At 43.1% G+C, this 20,506-nt stretch overlaps 1 protein-coding gene and 1 pseudogene across 12 annotated transcripts in view; both read left to right on the top strand.

The window, feature by feature from the left end:
• ASAP1 (ArfGAP with SH3 domain, ankyrin repeat and PH domain 1) overlaps positions 1 to 20,506 on the top strand; it is a 349,713-nt gene that overhangs the window by 250,649 nt on the left and 78,558 nt on the right. For 11 of the 12 annotated variants that reach the window (XR_003438372.1, XM_027132478.1, XM_027132477.1 and 8 more), the window contains 6 exons: positions 3,869 to 3,943; positions 4,415 to 4,464; positions 6,487 to 6,616; positions 8,037 to 8,122; positions 19,070 to 19,145; positions 20,329 to 20,415. Coding sequence is in view for 11 of the 12 variants with exons in the window: in XM_027132478.1 (XP_026988279.1) it covers positions 3,869 to 3,943; positions 4,415 to 4,464; positions 6,487 to 6,616; positions 8,037 to 8,122; positions 19,070 to 19,145; positions 20,329 to 20,415 (504 nt within the window). In the remaining variant the exon portion in view is untranslated. Of the gene's footprint in view, positions 1 to 3,868; positions 3,944 to 4,414; positions 4,465 to 6,486; positions 6,617 to 8,036; positions 8,123 to 19,069; positions 19,146 to 20,328; positions 20,416 to 20,506 lie in introns of those variants that run through there. The other variant, XM_027132480.1, reaches the window with a different exon arrangement.
• LOC113633841 (SNRPN upstream reading frame protein pseudogene) lies at positions 11,369 to 12,018 on the top strand (annotated as a pseudogene).

The raw sequence follows: 20,506 nt of genomic DNA, 5'->3' as shown, positions 1-20,506 counted from the left end.
ATTGAGAGTAAATGAGAGTGGAGTAATCAATAGGACTTCGGTAAAGTAAATGGGAAATAATTATATAATAGAATTAAAAGGCTTCTTTTAAAAATCTGAGGATTCTGAAGGTGATACGGGAAGTGTGTCCACTAATATTATTATTGAGTTATGTTGGCTGCATTGCCCATGGGTGCTTTTGTTACACATCCGTTTGCAATGAACAGTTTGCTCAGGTCATGAAAAGGATTCCTGAAAGAGCCGGAAAATTAAAAACAAACAAACAAACAGGAAAATGACAGAATCCTACACCTTGCGACCCGTCCCTGTCACAGAGCAACACCTTCAAATATCTGAGAGAGTAGGTGTTCTTAGTTGGGATGGCCAAGGAAGGGACGTTTCGTTTTGCCCAAATATGTCCTAAAAGTTTCCTCCTCTTGAGATTGCTCTGTTCTCTCTGACTTCTTTCAGTATCTTTATAATAACAGACAGTTACTATTCACTTAACACAATCTCCTTTGCCAGTTTTTATAAATTAACCTACCTTTTCACCAGGAAATGAGTTAGGAGGAGTCTGTAAGTTTAAATTTTTTTTCCTGTGGCCTTTTCATAGGATCATCACTGGGAAGATTCTCAATTCATAATACACAGTTATTTTGCCTTCTTGGTTTCTTATCAGCCCCCAGGAGTATGTGAGTGGATAACCACAGAGAAATTCTTAATTCTTGGGGTTTTCCATCAATGCCACTGCAGTCCAGTGCCTGCCCAGTGCCTGACCATGTGCCTGACCATGTGCCTGACCATGATGACTGGGCCGAAAGGTGATGCCGTGTGTTCGTTGTGTGATCAGTACGCGGTTTTTGAGGGACTTTTCCTTCCCAATAACCCCCACATTGAGTACAGACCACAGACTTTCACGATTCTTTTATTGTTACTTTGTAACACAGCCTTCAGGTGAAGGTGGCAATGACGTTTATGTATTTTTTGGTTTTTCCTGCTTCATTTCCCGAAGGATGAGAGACATTGGGGAAAGCCTTGATTCAGGACTAATAGTTAAAAATGCTTTATGATCACCGTCTCTTCATGTTTTGTTTTAGAATTTTTACTTTTTTTGAATCCACAATGTAGTACATGTTACCCCCCCCTGACATGCAGAAGGTACACAGTACAAGGCTCCTCTCCCACCCTGTGTCCTTGCCCTACCCCTACCCCATGTCCATCCCTGGCGGGGACCAATGTCAGCAGTTTAGTCTGTATCCTCTCAGAAAGAATTTAAGCATGGACATATTTTTTTCCTCTTTTTATACAAATCCTTGTACACCATGAATACTGTTTTTCACTTTGCTTTTATCACAAAACAGTTTATCTTGGAGATATTTCCAAAGTTAGACATAAAAAGCTTTCTCGTTTTTATGGCAATTGTGTAGAACTTCCATAATTTATTAACTGGTCCCCTACTGATAAGCACTAAACTTAGCATCAGTATAAACATTCCTGTAGAGGAGACCCTTGTACACATGCGACTTTGTGTTTCCTTCATTCTACAGATGTTTATTGAGTACCTACTCTGTGCTATGCAGCGTTCTAAATTCCGGAAGCATAGCAGTGAACTTACAGACCCCAGTCTCAAAGAGCTTGCATTCAGATTGGGAACACAGCAAACAAATAAGGAAACAGATACAGATAAAAGGTTAAGGAAACAGATACAGATAAAGGGTTAAGGGCGGTAAGTGTTGAGATGAAAATGCAAGATCTCCATGAACAGAGCAAAGGTAGGTTCTGGCCTGATGAGTGGAGATCCCCACCTCACTTACCACCATCCACGCAAACGGCCAAGACCCACAGGGTAGCAGGATGCAGGGGGCTTGTGACCCAGGAATGAGACTGTTGAGGACTCAGAGCAAGATGTTATTCCCACTGTCTGTCTGGGGCAGAGAATGAGTCCTGTTAATCTTTGTTTTTCCCATCTCATACCCAAAGCCAGTGTTTTTCAACCTTTTCTTTTATTATTACTACCTGCAGACTCCCACCCCAAGGAGCTTTTTAAAAGATAGTCTTTGGGCTTCCCTGGTGGCGCAGTGGTTGAGAGTCCGCCTGCCGATGCAGGGGACACGGGTTCGTGTTCCCGGTCCGGGAAGATCCCACATGCCGCGGAGCGGCTGGGCCCATGAGCCGTGGCCGCTGAGCCTGCGCGTCCGGAGCCTGTGCTCCGCAACAGGAGGGGCCGCAGCGGTGAGAGGCCCGCTACCACAAAAAAAAAAAAAAAAAAAAAAAGATAGTCTTCCTAATAACTTTCTCCGTGAAATTTTAATACCACAGATATTCTCTATATCAGTTTACATACTGTGACCCTTTGGAAAGCCACAAACCGTAGTCTGTAATCATATTTATTATTATTAATTAAATATTATAGCTATTATATAATTATATTATCAATAATTAATAATGTAATTATAAACTATGTCTTATATTACTGTTATTAATGAAATATAATGTTTGATTATTATTGATAATTAAATATTAATGTTATTGATATTATTTTCACCCCACACCCTAAGACCCAGTGCCCTCAACCTCCCAGAACGTAGGCTGTGCATCACGGCCCTCTCACTGTTGGCCGGCCTGCCAGCCCGGCTGTTTCTCTGCATGGCTGGTGGTGAGATTGCAAAGATGGAATGTCTTGGTAGGAATCTCTTTGTCTGAAATAAAAAAGAAAGAGATGGTTGTTTCTGACCCGAGTCGTCTGGTGGTGTGCGTTGGAAAACTGCCCTCGTGTGTCACATTGGTGGTCAGGGAGGGCAAGACGTGGAGTGACTCGGAGCTGCAGGAAGCCTCGGATGAGACCACGGGACAGGGCCAGGGAGGAGTTCAGGGCTGCAGGGAAGGTCTCCCCGCCCTGCCTGTCTGTTCCCACATTGCCTTATTCGAATTTCACATCCCGTAGGATTTTATGGTAATAAACGCTTCCCAGGTGTCAGGGAGCACGCCAGCACTTTGCCCGTGCATTAGCTCATTGCGTCTTCACAGCGGCCACCCACCACAGGTTCTGGTAGCCTCACTTGAGAGCGGCGGTTAAGAGGGTCATGCACAGAGCCTGGAAGTGTCAGCGTTGCTTCCTCTCACACCACCTTCTCCCTCTGCCTGACCTCATCATGCGTTAGAGCTGGTTGCGTACTGACTGCGTCTGCCCCTGGGTCGTCAGCCCTCTGTAGGCAGGCCGTGTTGTGTACGTCATCGCACCCCCGTCCCAGGCCCTGGCATAGCGGGTGTCACAGAATAGGTACTTCGTAAATGAGCGATGGAAGGGTGGTTGGACGGGTGGGCGGCCTGATAAACGAATACGCTCACACGTGAGTAAAATTCCTTCTCGAATGAGGGGACCCGCCAGCCTCTCCATCTGTAACCGGTGCTGCGGGTCCCTGCGGTCTCAGTTCCACGCTGCTGGAACTGGTTTCGCCAAGATGCCAGGGCTCCCCCTGAAGACGGACTGTATAGCGCTTCTCAGCCCTTGTTTTCCTGACTCTTTCCACACTGGCCCGTCCCTCCCTTGGTTTCCCTGCCACCCTGATCCCCAGTTGGGTACATTCCTTCCCCCTCTCTCTGTAGACTGCTCTTCGCACCACCTTAAAATCAAGGAGACCCAGGCCACCGCCCTGGAACAGTGAAAAAACCCCTGCTCCAGCTGTAGATTGCACTTCCTAAATAGCTTTCCTTTTAACAGAACTTGGCACCGAGGATACAGTCGCGAGCAGGACCGTCGCTGTCTCTGCCCTCGTCTCACCGAGCTTATGTGTGACGGGGTGACCGTGCTCAGTCGGCAGCGGCCGGTTTTGCTGTCCCACGTGCACCTTCTTTTTCTCACCGTCTCCCGTCTTTGTTTGCTTTTCAGCTCCAGGGCCTGAGCCACAACGTGATCTTCACCTTGGATTCCTTGTTGAAAGGAGACCTAAAGGGAGTCAAAGGAGTGAGTGTTGAGAAATTTGATTTTCAGTTTAGCTTGAAAGGGTTGCCTTCTTTCTCTTCTAAGATCCCAGTGGTACTCATGTCTGAAAGGCACTCTGAACGTTTTCAGCATAAAAAATGCTGTTGGAAAATGATCATTAGAAAAAAACACACTGCTTCACATGGCGCTATTGCCTGAGAGACAAGATGAGACACTCAGGAAGACCGGGGCGGCGGGGGGCGTCTTCGCTGAGTCTGGGCTCCCCCCTGGAGGACCCGTGGACCCACCTCTCAGAACCACTGGGTCCTGCCTCATCGTCGTGAGCGGGAACGCACACCGTCCCACTCTCTTAGCTTCTCGGGTGTAATAAGTTGTGTGATGTGCCTGAAAGTGTCCTATAAAGGAGAGCCTTTCTGCTAAGATGTTGCTGGAAGATTATACACCTTTAAGCAAAAGTACTTTCAATCTCAGTTTTATTTTCTCTTTTTTAAGGATCTCAAGAAGCCATTTGACAAAGCTTGGAAAGATTATGAGACAAAGTTGTAAGTGTTTTTTTTTTTTTTTTGGTTGGTTGCTTGGTTTATTTGCTGTGAGTATTCTAAGAAAAAGAATAACTACAAGAAGGACAGAGCCCTGAACTAATAGCTTTGGGACAAAACACTGCTGAGTCCATCCTCGTAAGGGCTGAGAGGCTGGGTGTTCTGACCTGACTAGAAGTGCTGACACCTCCCGTGCTAGTTGTGTCTGGAGCGAGATGTACTTTCAGTGTCGGGTATTTGGGCATCCATGGCTGATACAAACTGTCAAGTTGTAGGTCTGTGACTGTTGCAACTTTTCTTTCGTTATAGTTAGCACATAACTGGAGACCATTTACACATTTCAGGATAGCACGGCAACTGGGCAGTACAAATAATACCCAGCGTGTGTGACATCTGTCTGCCCACCAGGGCCTGTGCAAAGTGCTTTACATGCATGACCTCCTCACAGCAACCCTCTGTGTGTGCACCTTGCACTGTCTGTTTATGGCTTAGGAAACTGAAGCTTAGAAAGGCTGAGGGGCCTGCAGAAAGTCCTAAGGCTAATAAATGTCAGGCTGGTGTCCCCTCCAGTCTGTGTAACCCCAGAGCTGGAGCCGTGTGGCATGACGGCAGTCAGAGGCCTGCGTGCTGGGGTTATCGTGCGGGATGACGGGGAGGCCGCACGTGAGGTCTTGTCGTGGGCCTGACTCATCCTTGTGCGGTACTGTTCCTACCACATCTCTTTGTGATTATTGCTCTGAGGCATTTGTAACCAGGCTGTGGAGTGGGGTGGGAGGAGAAATGTATTTATAAACATTTAATAAAAGTCTTAGCTATAAACTTGGATAAGTACAAACATGAGAGAATAAAAGCATTTCCGTAGGCAGCAATAACAGCAGAGTGAAAACACAAGCCAAAGAAAAACAAATTCAGGACTAAGTTATGCCCGCCCGTCATGTTTCTTCTCAAGAGTCGGTAGCTTCCTGCTTTCTTGCCACCCACACCAGTGGAGAGAGAGCTGAGGTTTATTCTCCTTCTGGTAAAATCCCTGCCTTCACACCCATTTAACCTCCAAGGTGGTGTGATGAAAAGAGTTGCTTAGGAATGGCACGAGGGTATTACAGTGAATCCCAGCCAGGTCTGTAGGCTTTCCATTGGGTCGATGGCTTGATTTTCCACTGTGTTTGTATGTAGACAAGGATATTGGCTTTCTTTGGGGTTTGATATCCTACCCCACAATTTAAAAGAAGACTTGAAGGCTAAATCAGTCTTTGCTTTCACAACTAGAAATTATAGGCTCTTTCTGAAATTAGAAGTCTGCTTTCAAATTAAATGGATTTTCAGAAAAAGGGCTGTGACCCCTGGTGTTAATACCAAAGTATCAAATGTCATAGCCAAGCATTAGCCTCGGGTACCATAGGTTTAATGTGGTCCCTCCCTCTTATTTCCCTGGTTGCTTCCCAGCTGAAGAACATTTTCATAGCATTCCAAATTATAGATTAGGATTTCTTCTAAATCCTTACTTTGTACAATCCAGTGCCAGGTGGTTGAATGATTAAAACGTTACTGTGGTATGAAAACAGCCTAAGTTTAGAGAAATATTGGAAACTGCTTTAGACTAATTTACATGCATGTCTACAAAGACCCATTATCTACTTTGTCTTGAATTAACTCTTAAATCTCAATCTATTGATAATCAAGATATGCCTCAGGCCCCCAACCTGATTCTTTTTCATCGTAAGGTGCCTTACTCTAGAAAAAGTAAACTGTCAAAATTACTTGATGCCAACCAAAATATAAGAGAATTTATATGAATCCATTCATGTGGGAGATCAGAGTTAAAATGTAGGAAGTCTCCTTGGTGCAGATCCATGCAATGTGTTGATTCCCTTTGAACTTAGATTTTCACTTTTGATCGATGCTCTCCATTTAAGAGTTCCTGCCTCCTAACTTCGGTAATTAAGAAGTAATCAGGTGGCTCCCATTAAAGGGAGGACACGACTGCGGTGTTTTTGTTTTTAATGATGGCACCCGCTTTCATTACAGTACAAAAATTGAGAAGGAGAAAAGGGAGCACGCCAAACAGCACGGGATGATCCGCACGGAGATCACCGGAGCTGAGATCGCGGAAGAAATGGAGAAGGAGAGGCGCCTCTTTCAGCTCCAAATGTGCGAAGTAAGAGCAGACTTTTCAGCCCTTTGCCTAGAATTTGATTAACTGTCATCCTTCCTGCTAGTCAGCAGTCTTTATGCTTAAATGCAGGCTGTGTTTGATGATTAGAGGAGGGGACTGTTTCTCAAGGACTCTAATCTCCACTTTTCTCCAAGCCTTTTGGGATCCGCCGTTTCACTGTTGTCTCATATTTTGAGCCTGGGTCCTATGGGGCTCTTTAAGCCAAAACAGGATTGTTTGGTGAGAACTTCACTATTGCTTGTGAGTGAGTGTGGAAAAACAATTTTGGTGAGGGGTAACACTGGTGAATATTAAGTTTTACTGGTACAGATGTACAGCATGTTGCTTTTTTTTTAACCACGTGTCCAAGTTTGAATGAAAACTTGAAGTAGTGATTAAAGTCTGAGCTCATGAAAAAAATAAATGCAACAAAAAGCATGTTGCCTTAGACCTAGAGCAGTGGTTCTCAAACGGGGTTCCCATTGGCATTCCCTGACCTAGAGACCAACCCATTCTGATGCTGAGTAATGGAATTCCTTTTGCAGTTTTCAGAAGATATTAAAGGGGCTAGAATTTTCTCAGTTTCAAGTTTTTCTTCCCTAATTTTTTTTTCTTTATTTCCGCCCCCCCCCCCCATTATTACCCTTTGGCTCCTTGAACTCGTCTGTTTGTGAACACTTCCATGCAGTAAAACAAGTTAACAAGAAACAAACAATATCAGGGCTTCCCTGGTGGCACAGTGGTTGGGAGTCCGCCTGCCGATGCAGGGGACATGGGTTTGTGCCCCGGTCCGGGAGGATCCCACATGCTGCGGAGCGGCTGGGCCCGTGAGCCATGGCCGCTGAGCCTGCGCGTCCGGAGCCTGTGCTCTGCAACGGGAGAGGCCACAACAGTGAGAGGCCCGTGTACCGAAAAAAAAAAAAAAAGAGAGACAATATCAACAGAAAATCTTGGCCAGTTGTGAAAATCAGAGCCAGTAGTGTTTAGTGCATACACTAATAATGCTTTTTTTTTTTCTTTCACTTTTTAGTAGCAAAAGTACTTTCCAATTCACCTCTGTGGTCTGGAAGTTTTAGTATCTTACAAGCATATCCCTTAAAGAGAATGCCATCTGTCTTTCAATCCATCTCTCAGGTTTTGACCACGTGAACTATGAGTTTGAGATCCACTGCACACTGGGGGGAGATAATCAATTATTCCAGAATGTTTTGCTGTGCTTGATTTCTGCTTGTCTAGTAAACTAATCTTAAGCATCTATAAAATGCTAACACGCTGATCAGTTTGCTTGGTACACTTGTGACTGTGTCAAATTAGCATTCCCTAAATTAAGCTCACACTGTCTGGCGGCAGCTGAGCCCCAGTAACTCACACTGATTAACGACTGGTAATCTGATCAACGCACAACTCTGTTTTATTTCCGCAGTATCTCATTAAAGTTAACGAAATCAAGACCAAAAAGGGTGTGGATCTGCTGCAGAATCTGATAAAGTATTATCACGCACAGTGCAAGTAAGTGGACTGTTGCAGTCATGATTATTAGCCCAAGTAAGGTCCCCTTCACTTCGTTGGTTTTCTTAATTCTTTCCTTTCTGGTCTTCATTTGGTCCCTGTATATAGCTGTATAATGACCTTCCACGGCCAAACGATAAGAAATGGTTTTGTCTTCCATCTTCAGCATTTTCTATAAATCATTAACTCAAATTAGTGTAACTGTTCAGCTCCTCTAGATACTGTCTTACAAATGCTAACTTTGGCCTTGACAGCGTGTGGAGCTGTTGTCACAGATGCTTTTGTCACTAAAGAGGCCTTTCTAGGAACTCCCTCCCCCGCTTACTTGGCATTTTACCTATTATTGGGTCATTTGTACCACATATTCCTACTTGGGATTGTTTTTGTTTTGTTTTTTTCGTCATCCAAGTTAAGTGAAATTAAATACTTTGGACATTAGCAATACTTGGTATTTATACTTGAATTCCTGTGTAGTTGCTGGTATATTTTGAGAGACATCCATTGTTCTACACCGGCACCATTTTTGCTCATGTTGCAGGGCTACCTTTTTATTATGTTTGACATTCTGTGTCACCACATTTGCTTAGTTTACTTCTTGCTCACTTACTGGGTTAGCTTTCATTGGTTTTATTGTAGAATTTTTGTCTGAAAATGTGCCGGTTACCATTCAAGTCTGTATTGAGTCAGTGGAAGTTACAGAGAATAGAGTGCAAGGACTTTCCAAAGTGGTCCAGACAGCTCTCATAGTTATTTATAAGTAGAATACTGTAAAGGTCATTAGCACTAGGTAAAATGCTTACTCTCCAAAAAGTTAAAATTTATCATTTCCTTTGGTCATCTCTCTTAATTCTTTTTGGTAATGTTGTATCTAGGAGGATCTTCATGGTGAATGGCAACATTCAACGGGGCTAGCGTTAATGTGATGGAAAAAAGCACCAGGCTTGAGTCAGGCAGATAGACGAGTTCAAATCCTGGCTCTGCGGCCGGGTAACCACGTGACCTTTGTCAGTTGCATCTCTAAACCTCAGTATCCTCATCTGTCAGGTGGGGTTAAGGTTCATAGTAGACCCACCTTGGGTTTTGCGAAGATGTGAGAATTAAGTGAGATAATGCATAGGGACTGCCTCACCCAGTGCCTGCTGCACTGTGCCTGTTTGCTGCTGGGATGGTTCTAAGTGGCACTAAAAATCATTCATTCACATATTTTATTATACAGGATTGTTTCTCTTCAGGAAGATCAAACTTTTAATGATCAACTTGTTATTTACATAACTTTGATTTTACTTTTTTCCTCTTTTCAAAGTAAATTCCACCTTGTATAAAACTTTCAGATATGTATAAAAGTAATTATAGTGAAGTAGAAATATTTTCACATTTATAATTTTGCCTATGGAAGCCTCATACTGACGACCTGGACTAACCTTTGCCTTCATAGTATAGCAGGTGCTTGTGACACTTTGAAATGTGTGGTGGTGGTCCCTGATTTTAGTTTAGGATGGAATTTTTCATCTTTCATCAGTTTCAGTTTTCCTAGAATATTTTGAAACTTTTATAGAAATAAGTGAATCTCTTTGTCTTCTCAATTACTACAACACTAGAGCAGCAAGTCTGATTTCACCTGATTTTAGAAATCTCTTTTGATTTCAAAATCTCTGAGGAGGATTTAACCTACACAAACATGAGTTTTCCAAAAAAGATGTTTTGTAAACTATAGAGATATATTAACCTTTGTTGGTAAAGATGAAAAGAAGAGCATCCTCCCTTGATTCTTGGCTTTTTCCCTTTCCACAAATATTTATTACTCTCTTAACAGAGGCCAGGTACTTTTCTAGGTTCTGGGGTTCAGAGGTGAAACAAGGCTTCTGCCTATGGGAGTTAACTGTCTGGTATAGGAAGTAAGTCAGGTCCATCAATAATCATAATGGGGCTGGAAAGTGACTGATAACACAGGGCATCAAGAGAAGGAGAGACTTCTGGCGACGGAGACTACAGAGGGCTCCTTAAAGGAGGTTGTGGCACTTGGAATTGGACTTGGAGGATGGCTGGCATTTGGGCACTGGAATCTGGTAGAAGCATCAACCCTAGGGCAGAGAAAGATCAGCAGAAGGAAACCCTACACGCTGAGAACTTCCTTGCAGGGAGAGAGATTCAAAGACATCCAGTAGTAGAACTGGGTTATAATGTAATTCAACCCCAGCTGCCCCGGGTTGAGCCGCAAGGATGCCATCACAGCGAGAAACCAGTGTACCTTTCTTCTGAGGACTACTCTTATTCTTTCCTACTTCAGTCAGTCTCTCCAAACTTTTTATAGATGTGTAGTGGACCTGTAAAGCATCCTCTACTTAGATTTAAAAAGAGAAATTTCATATTCTGAGAACTTATTCCACTTCCCAAAATGATTTTCAATACATAGTAGTCAGGTGGAGCTCAAGAATGAATTTGCTCCAGTAATCTCTCGTGTACTCATAGTACCTCAGCGGGGATACAGCTGCTACAGCGGAAAAATAGAGGGTGCAGGAAAGAAGAGCTTCTGTCACCCGTTTCAGCTCACCCCACCAGTTACTCCTCACTTTCAGACATGAACCTTGTCAGTAACATGCTGCTTTCAAAACAAACACATTATTCTACTGCTCACCCACTCCTTTTACCACTTGGTGAGTATCATTATGGTCTGCAGACTCGAGAGCACTTACAAACATTACTTTACCATCCTTCATCTTGCAGATAATAACAGCTAGCATTTATAAGAGCAACCAGGAAATTGTAGCTCAGAAAAGATCAGTAACCTGCCCAAGGTTACAGTCATTCACTTAAAAGATGCTCAATAAATATGTGTCAAAACAGACAAAATAGAAGAAACCAAGGGAAAAAAGAAAATGGACTTCGAAGGTAAAAGCTTCTGTGAGTGAAAGGACACTGGTAAGCAAGTGAGAGGACAACCACAGAAGGGGAGAAGATATTTGCAAATCATTTATCTGATAAGGGTGTAGTATCCAGAATATATAAAGAACCCTTACAGCTCAACAACAAAGAGATAAACACCTCAATTTAAAAACGGGCAAAGAATTCAAATAGCCATTTCTCCCAAAAAGATATACAAATGGCCAGAAAGCTCATGATTAAATGCTCTGCATCATTAGTCGTTAGGGAAGTGCAAATCAAAACCAAAGTGTAATGCCACATCACACCCACTAGGAAGACCGTAATTAAAAACAGCAGTGGCGGAGTGGCGAGGCCAGTGGCACGATGGAGTGAGTCAGGGAGTGCTTACTCCTGAGAAGGGCTACAGGGCAGCACGTTCCAGAGGTGGACGTCCACGTCAGATGTAGGAGGACAGCCTCACTGAGCCACCAGGAGAGTCAGCTGTACCCGAGGGGATCTCAGCAGCGGCAGCCAGTACGTGCTGTGTTTCCAGGCAGAACTGAGACAGGCACTCTTAGCTGAGACACCAGGAGGGGGTTGCAGGGTTACTGGAACACCCAGGTAGCTGTTCCAAGAGAAGAAAAGAAAAAACAGCCAACAATATAATGAAGCTGTTATCATGAAAAAACAAAACAGTAACATAACAGAAAATAAGTCTTGATGGAAAAGTGGAGAAATTGGAACCCTCAGTACATTGCTATAGAAATGTAAATGGGGGGCAACTACTTTGGAAAACAGTCTGTCAGTTCCTCAAAAAGTTTAAATGTAGAGCTATGTGTCCTAGCAGTTCCACTCCTAGGTGTATACCCACGATAATTGAAAACAAGTGTTTAATAAAAATGTGTTCGTGAATGCTTATAGCAGCATTATCTCCAATAGCCAGAATGTGGAAACACCCAAATATCCATCAGCTGATGAATGGAGAAACAAAACATTGTGTAGCCATAAAAGGGAATGAAGCGGAAACCATAAACAAGACGAAAAGACCACCCTCAGAATGGGAGAAAGTATTCACAAACGAAGCAAGGGACAAAGGTTTAATCTCCATAATATACAAGCAGCTCATGCAGCTCAATATCAAAAAAACAACCCAATCCAAAAATAGGCGGAAGACCTAAATAGACTTTTCTACGAAGTAGACGTACAGATGGCCAACAAACACGTGAAAAGATGCTCAACATCACTAATCATTAGAGAAATGCAAATCAAACCCACAATGAAGTATCACCTCACACGGGTCAGAATGGCCATCATCAAAAAATCTGCAAACAGTAAATGCTGGAGAGGGTGTGGAGAAAAGGGAACCCTCCTGCGTTGTTGGTGGGGATGTAAATTGATATAGCCACTATGGTGAATAGTACGGAGGTTCCTTAAAAAACTAAAAATAGAACTACCATATGACCCAGTAATCCCACTACTGGGCATATACCCTGAGAAAACCATAATTCAAAATGATACATGCACCCAAATGTTCATTGCAGCACTATTTACAATAGCCAGGTCATGGAAGCAACCTAAATTTCCATCAACAGATGAATGGAAAAAGAAGACGTGGCACATATATACAGTGGAATATTACTCAGCCATAAAAAGTAACGAAACTGAGTTATTTGTAATGAGGTGGATGGACCTAGAGTCTGTCTTAGAGAGTGAAGTAAGTCAGAAAGAGAAAAATAAATAACGGTGTGCTAATGCACATACATGAAATCTAAAAAAAAGGTACTGATGAACCTAGTGGCAGCACAGGAGTAAAGACACAGATGTAGAGAATGGACTTGAGGACACAGCGGGGGAAGGGGAAGCTAGGACGAAGTGAGAGAGTGACATGGACACATACAAACTACCAAATGTAAAATGGATGGCTAGTGGGAAGCGGCTGCATAGCACAGGGAGATCAGCTCGGTGCTTTGTGACAACCTAGAGGGAAGGGTTAGGGAGGGTAGGAGGGAGGCTCAAGAGGGAGGGGATATGGGGATATATGTGTACATATAGCTGATTCACTTTGTTGTACAGCAGAAACTAACACAACGTTGAAAAGCAATTATACACCAATAAAGATATTTTTTTAAAAAAGGGAATGAAGCATTGATACACGCTACAAGGTGGATTAGTATTTAAAACATTATTCTAAACAACAGGGATTTATCATATAACACAGGGAACTATGTTCAATGTCTTGTAATAACCCATAATGGAAAAGAATCTGAAAAAATATTTTATATGTATATGTATAACTGAATCACTTTGCTGTACATGTGAAAGTAACACAATATTGTAAATCAACTATACTTCAGTTTTTTTAAAAGTTTTTCTAAGTGAAAGGAGCCGGAGCAAAGGATTGATTACATATGGTATGATTTCGTTGAAGCGAATGTCCAGAAGGGGCAAGTCCTTTGAGACCGAAAGCGGATTGTTGTTTGCTGGCGGGTAGAAGAAGAGCGAAATTAGGAGTCACTGCTAACGGGCACAGTATATCTTTTTGGTCTGGGGGAAATGTCCTGGAATTAGATAGTGGTTGCACAACACAGCGCATATACTAAAAACTACTGAACTGTACACTTTAAAATGGTGAATTTTATGTTACATGAATTTTGTCTTTTTTTTTTTAATAAAAAATACAACAGAACAAAACAAAGATTCTTAGATTCTTAATTAGTACTTACACTACCCTTGTGCATTCAAGTTTCTTAAATACCACAGGACATAACACAGAATGGATCTGGGAGAAAATGTCCCTGTTACCTAGACAGCTGGAAGTCAGCGCCTGACTTAGTCTAAGCCTGAAGCTTGGAAATCAGTTTTTCATAAGGGATTGATGGTGGAATTAAGAGGTTACTTTTTTAAAATTTTGCTTTATAGTTCAATTTGTTTTATAAAACCATACTCTCTGCTGTTCCAGGGCGTCCTAACTTCTTTTTTTTTAATTAAGTAATTTATTTTATTTATTTATTTTTGGCCGCGTTGGGTCTTCGTTGCTGCGCGCGGGCTTTCTCTAGTTGCAGCGAGCAGGGGCTACTCTTCATTGTGGTGCGCGGGCTTCTCATTGCGGTGGCTTCTCTTGTTGCAGAGCACCGGCTCTAGGCGCGTGGGCTTCAGTAGTTGCGGCTCATGGGCTCAGTAGTTGTGGCTCACGGGCTCTAGAGTGCAGGCTCAGTAGTTGGGGCCCATGCGGGCTTAGTTGCTCTGCAGCATGTGGGATCTTCCCGGACCTGGGCTCGAACTCGTGTCCCCTGCATCGGCAGGCGGATTCTTAACCACTGCGCCACCAAGGAAGCCCCCTAACTTCTTTTGAAAATAATGTAATGCTCTCTGAATCTTTCAGCTTTTGGCCAAGTAATACCTCTTCCTAAGCCAAGCAGAACATGTGATAAAGGGGTATCAGGGAGACTTTCTGGTCTCTCTTTCTTTTAAATTAAAAGCAGGACGAATATAGTGTTTTCCTTCCCCGTCATTGCTTAGAGTGACTTAAGAAGGAAGTGAAGTACGTAGCAACTCTCTCAGGATGGAGAAGGTTCTTGTTTGTTCTCAGGAGGATGTGTCCTGCCTGATGGTGGGTGAGTGTCAGACACTCCTGACTTGCTTTCTGCAGCTGGCAGGTGTGTTCCAGCTCGTCAGTGTAAATGTGAGGGTCACTCCGCCCATCCGTTGGCAGCTTGTCTTTTTCTGGCACCCAGTGTCATTAAAATATGGTCATATTTCTTTCAAGCTGCTTCTTTAAAAAATGAACCAGTCCTGCTGTGTCCCTAAGGTGAGAGAAACGATGAAGCCCATTTCGCTGGCCAGTGGCTGGCATGTATTGAGCTGCTTCTCTGTGCCTGGCATTTTAAAAACATTTTCCAGTGCTCACAAGAACTCTCCAAGGTCCATGCGACTCTCTCCATTTCCTGTATAAGGACACTGTGGCGCAGGGCTCCAGAGATTATGCAGTTATTCAGTGGGAGAGCCAGGATTTGGACCCAGATCAGTCTTGTTTTTTAATTACCTTTGCTCTAGAGATCAGAAGACTTATACTCAAATCCCAGCTCTGCACTCAGTGACTAGATGACCCTAGACAACCCACTTGACCTCTCTGGGCCTGTTTTCCTTATCTGTCTTACAGGTTAATAATAATAATTACCTTCTTTTGTTAGACTGTAATGAGACCTTTAAAAAGGGGTATTCCATGAATTATGTAGGCATCATGGTGAGTGACCGGCACAGAGTAAATACTCAGTAAATACTCAGTAAATACCTCCCAGCTGCCATTATTATTACTGCATCATCACCTGTTTTCCAAATTATTTCAGTGATTTACGGAGAAATTGGCCAAGGGACAAGTGGGATGTCATGAGGTAATTGCCCCTTTTGTCGGCAAAGCATCCACGTTCAGGTTGAGTCATATGTCACCAGAACTGACACCTGTGCTTCCCTTTTCAGTGAACAGAACACTTTATCTGTAATAGCTCATCTGATGCCCCTGGAAGCTAGAAAATGTCCACATTTGGAGATAAGCATGCCGTAGTCAGACAAGGTCAATGACCTGCCTGAGGTTATACATACGGTCAGGTTTAGAGCCAAAATACGGTATGTTTTATGACTCCTAAGCCCACGCACTTCCACTGAACCAGAACCAGCTCAAAGAGAGGGAGGAAGGGAACAGAGAAGCCAGTGCCCCCAGTGGGAGGTTGTGGCTTTGAGTCCCGGCTGGCCAGTAGGTGGGAGAATCAAGCATGGGTGGGGGCCAGGGGCTCCCCAGAGGGACGGTGCGGTTGGCAGCCTGTTGGCCTTTGTGGCATCGCTAAGGACTGGCAGGTGTGTTGTTGCCCTGCAATCCCCCAGCCCCGCTCCTGCTTCCCACGCAATGCTAGACGTTGGCCCTAAAATAAGCATCTGAGAGGGGCTCTACTCAGCCTGTTCTCCCAGGCTAAGTGTCGATTTTTAAATTTTGTCCTGCCTGAGTAACATATGATCTTTTCTTAGAAAATATTTAGAAAATGGAGTTAATGAAAAAGGGGGGGGGGAGAAAAAAACATAATCTCAGAAGATTACTGGATTTACGTATATGATTTGTTTACAAAAATGGATCATACCATAGATTAAAATAATTCTTCATTGCACTGAGTTTTCTTGTAATGTTTGGAAGAATTTAACTATAGGCAAATCGACTCTTTGCGTCTTTCTTCAGCCCTTTAAATGTTAGGAATTTGCCCCCCCTTCCAGTTTGCTTTCACTGCTGGTAGAGAACTTCCCATTTTTATCAACACCATCTCAAAGTAAAACAGTGCACTCTTTCTCCATCAAATGTATGTTTTAAATTATTTATTTATTTATTTATTTATTATTTATTTTTGGCTGTGTTGGGTCTTCATTTCTGTGCGAGGGCTTTCTGTAGTTGCGACGAGCGGGGGCCACTCTTCATCGCGGTGCGCGGGCCTTTCACTGTCGCAGCCTCTCAGGTTGCGGAGCACAGGCTCCAGACGTGCAGGCTCAGTAGTCGTGGCTCACGGGCCCAGTTGCTCCGCGGCATGTGGGATCTTCCCGGACCAGGGCTCGAACCCGTGTCCCCTGCATTGGCAGGCGGATTCTCAACCACTGCGCCACCAGAGAAGCCCTCAAATGTATGTTTTATAACATGCCTTGCATGCTGTTCAGATCTGTTTGCTTACTCTTGATGTCGAGCAGCACTGTCCAGTAGAACTTTCTGAAATGACGGAAGTGTTGATATTCTTTGTTGTCTCACATGGTACCCGCCAGCCACGCTTGGCTGCTGAGCACTTGACATGTGGCTGTGAGACTTCCTGAACTGGATTTTAAATTTACTTAATTCTAACTAAATTGGCTGCATGTGGCTAGTGGAAAACACTGTAGTGGAAAACACAGATCTAGAGCATTCTCGTTTAAACTCACTTTTTTTTTTTTAACGTGATGATTAAATTCTCTTCGTGTTGAAAGTGAAAAAACACCTTTACAAAAATATCTTGGAAGAATCTGTATCCCTCTGAGAACGAAGTAACATGGTAAACCTCTGCGGCTCCAGGGAAGAAAAGCAACATTTACTGGGCATATCCTAACTGCCCAGCACCTTGCTGAGGCATTTTGTGTGTCTTATCTGTATTATTCATCCCATTTAATACCAGTAACACGGGCAGAAGTTTAGTGACTTGCCAGCGTCCCATAGCGGGTAAGTCCCAGAGCCGCAGCCTAGGCCATCATCATCTCATCCCAATGCCCTTGTTTCTCCTGTTGTAAGAAGTCCTGACAGCATCCGTCAAGTGTTCTACTTTCAAGCCCTTTCTCCAGAAATGAAGTACAGTATCAGAGATTAAAATGAGTTTTGCTGTGGTTAACTTTTTAGCCGTACTTCTGTGTCCTTGGCAGACACTCCTTCCTGGATGTAGAAGAGGCTGGTTCAGGTTAATGCTTTTGGATGGTCTGCTTTGTGCAGAACACTGTCAGCTGCTCTAGGGTTGCCACTTAGGCCTGGGCACAAGCAAGTGCTCAGAGATGCCATCCCCTTGACGAGAAAGGCTGGGGAAAGCCGCCTGGGGAGGTAGCAGCTGAGCTGAGCCAGGATAGAATGAGAGAGTTCGGTAGGCACGTAATAGTGGGGAAAGGCATTTCAGGCAACGGGAACAGCATATGCGAAGGCTGGGGGAGCAACTGGAAATAATGGAGCATGGCAGAGGCCAGAGTTTTTAAGGGGAAAATGGTAGGAGATAAAAACCAGAAAGATCTTCAGGGGCCAGAACATAGAAGTGACTCAATTTTGTACCAAGAAGTTCAACTTTCATCCCTAAAGGCAGTGATGAAAACCTGAATGTTAGTAGATGAGAATTTACATGTAGCTTGATTACATGAAACCTTTATTTCAGTAAGGGTTCTCTGCTAAAGATATGAACCTTAAAAAACTTTGGAACTTGTAGAATTTCACTAATCACTTTGAAGGCCAGTTCTGACAAGGATGTATTGTTACCATTGAGTGTACATGTTAAGCTAGAAGGATATACATGGATCCCAAAATGTGCCCCTAAAATTCTTAGTCGTGCTTCATTCTTACCTTCTAAGTGAGCATCTGCTGTTCTGTGCTGGGCCCATTATGGTGTGGGGATGAGAGACCGTCCTCGTCCTCAAGGACCTCTTCCTTTCCTGGGGAGAAAGCAGCGCAGGTAACGTGCATTAAGAAATAATCTGCCGTGGAGGTTAAAGAAGCTTCCAGCAGGGTGGAGGACATTCTGAACACAGACACAAACGGGGCTCCTGAGTGGAAGCGCTCAGACAAGAAATCGCGTCACTTGGTAGTGAGAGCGGGGGTGTCGGCACCTGGACCTGATCCCACTTCTGACACTTACTAGTTGCGTCAGCAGCTTGGGCAAGTTCTGCCCTCGCTCTGGGCCTCAGCTCCTCCTTTGGGATGGAGGAGAGACTTGAGGTACTTACCCGCTCGTTCGGGTTGCTGTGAGGGTGTAGATGAAATGAGGCATCAGGTGATGGTCGCTCAGCAGATGTCAGTGCTTTTGCCAGTTCAGGGTGAGATGACACCCCCTTCTTAACGTGTGTGGTAGGAGAGCACTTTCCGAATCCGCAGTCCGTATCACTGATTCAGCATCCTGTGTTTCAAGTGTGTAGGGACCCAGGGATCTTTTGGAAACTGGAAGAACCCTTGCTGACTGTCCTCCGGCCTTTATTTCTCTCGTTAGTATCCAGTCAGACTTCATGATATTCCACTGGCAAACGTGTCTCTCTGTCTCTTTCAAATTCAGATATGGCACAACCAGGAAGAATTGTTCTGTGTATGACTCAGTGGGTTGGAGATGTCGCTGTTATCTGCAGTGTCCATGTGACACCTGCTAGCACATGTCAAATTGTGCCTGTAGTTTGTTATTGGTCCATCTTTATAAAATACTGAAATTAGTTTTATAAGTGTTTCGTATAGATATATGGGTAGAGAGTAAATACGTATCTATGAAAATTTTCAGATTTTTCAGGTAATTATGTTTCATTTCTCTTTTCATACTGCTGATAAATCTCTAATGTTTTCCATTGTAGTTTCTTTCAAGATGGCTTGAAGACAGCTGATAAATTGAAACAGTACATTGAAAAACTGGCTGCTGATTTATATAATGTAAGTTCTTTACAAAATACCTGCACTTTAACTTGCTTTTATAGATAAATATCAGTAAATCTGAAATCTGTATTAGAAGAGCGTTAAAGAAAGAAGACGACAAGGTGAAATGATGTGTCAGCATAAATCTAGGGCCAGTAAATGTTGTTTTGTGGTTTGTTTTGTTTTGTTTTTCAGGTTTAACTCAGAGACATCATCACTTGTCAAATATTCCAGAGTAGTTTCTGGGACCTAGGTGGAGCAGGGCAGGGAGTAGATGGATAGCCATTGATTCTGAATGGCTCTCCGTGCTGGGTTCCGTAGCATCACACTATGAGTGCCCTTCGGTCAGGAAATTTTTATCCTGGAAGGAAAAAAATTAAGTGACTGTCTCTGAGTAAGCAGGTTTATGAATTTTTTTTTTTTTTGCTTGCTTGTTGGTTTTATATTTCCTCTCCTTTTTTCCCCTACTATCTAGGTTTTGCTTTTAGAATAGGAAAATCAAGAGGAAAACTTTTTTGAGAAAAAAACTAATTGCATCTGAGAAATCTCAAGTTTGTTCTTCATGAACCGCTGGGCAGTGAATAATATTAAAAGTATATATTTTAGGAGTGTAACTATTGATACATGTGTTCAAATAAGGTTTTAGAGTTACACATGATACCTTATATTCTAATAGAACTCTTCTGATTTTTCTTTGAAAAGTTAACATGGTTCAGGTTGCAGTTAAGTTCCAAGTGATTAATAAGAAAAGCAGCACCAATCCCTTCCCTTCATGTAAGCTTTCATGTATGCATTAGCTCTTGGGATTCTGGTCATTCTCAGGATTGTCTACTGGCCCATTCAGTCACGTCGTGGTATTGATATTTCCACTGCCACCCTTTGAAATACCAGAAGCAAATAACTCAATGTTATTTCTTAACCTTTGTTTAAAATAGTCCTTCAGAGCTCATTGTCTAGCCTAGATGTATTATTTAATAAGGAAGCATGTTGCATTATTTACTAATTTCAAAACTCACTGGTACTTTAAGAAGATGAGAAAATTGTGCCTCTCATATCAAAAATGAGACCATGTGAAGGACTTTAATAAGGAAATCGACTGTATAATTGAATTGTTTGATGAGTAGTATGCATTTGGATGAATTAAACTCTGCTCATAAATGTATGAGAGATAAGTGATAGAAGAACTGTTTTTCTCTCATAGATAAAACAGACCCAGGATGAAGAAAAGAAACAGCTGACTGCACTCCGAGACTTAATAAAATCCTCCCTTCAACTTGATCAGAAAGAAGTAGGTGATCTGTGTGTGTTTCCAGCAGGGCTAACCGTGTAAGCAGGGCCGCTTGTGATAGCCTTTGTGTTTCCTGATCTGCAGAACAAGC

Source organism: Aethalodelphis obliquidens, unplaced genomic scaffold (assembly GCF_003676395.1).
Source record: "Aethalodelphis obliquidens isolate GAN/ISIS:26980383/991018 unplaced genomic scaffold, ASM367639v1 scaffold41, whole genome shotgun sequence".
NCBI lineage: Eukaryota > Metazoa > Chordata > Mammalia > Artiodactyla > Delphinidae > Aethalodelphis > Aethalodelphis obliquidens.
This window is presented reverse-complemented; position numbering and strand designations above follow the sequence as displayed.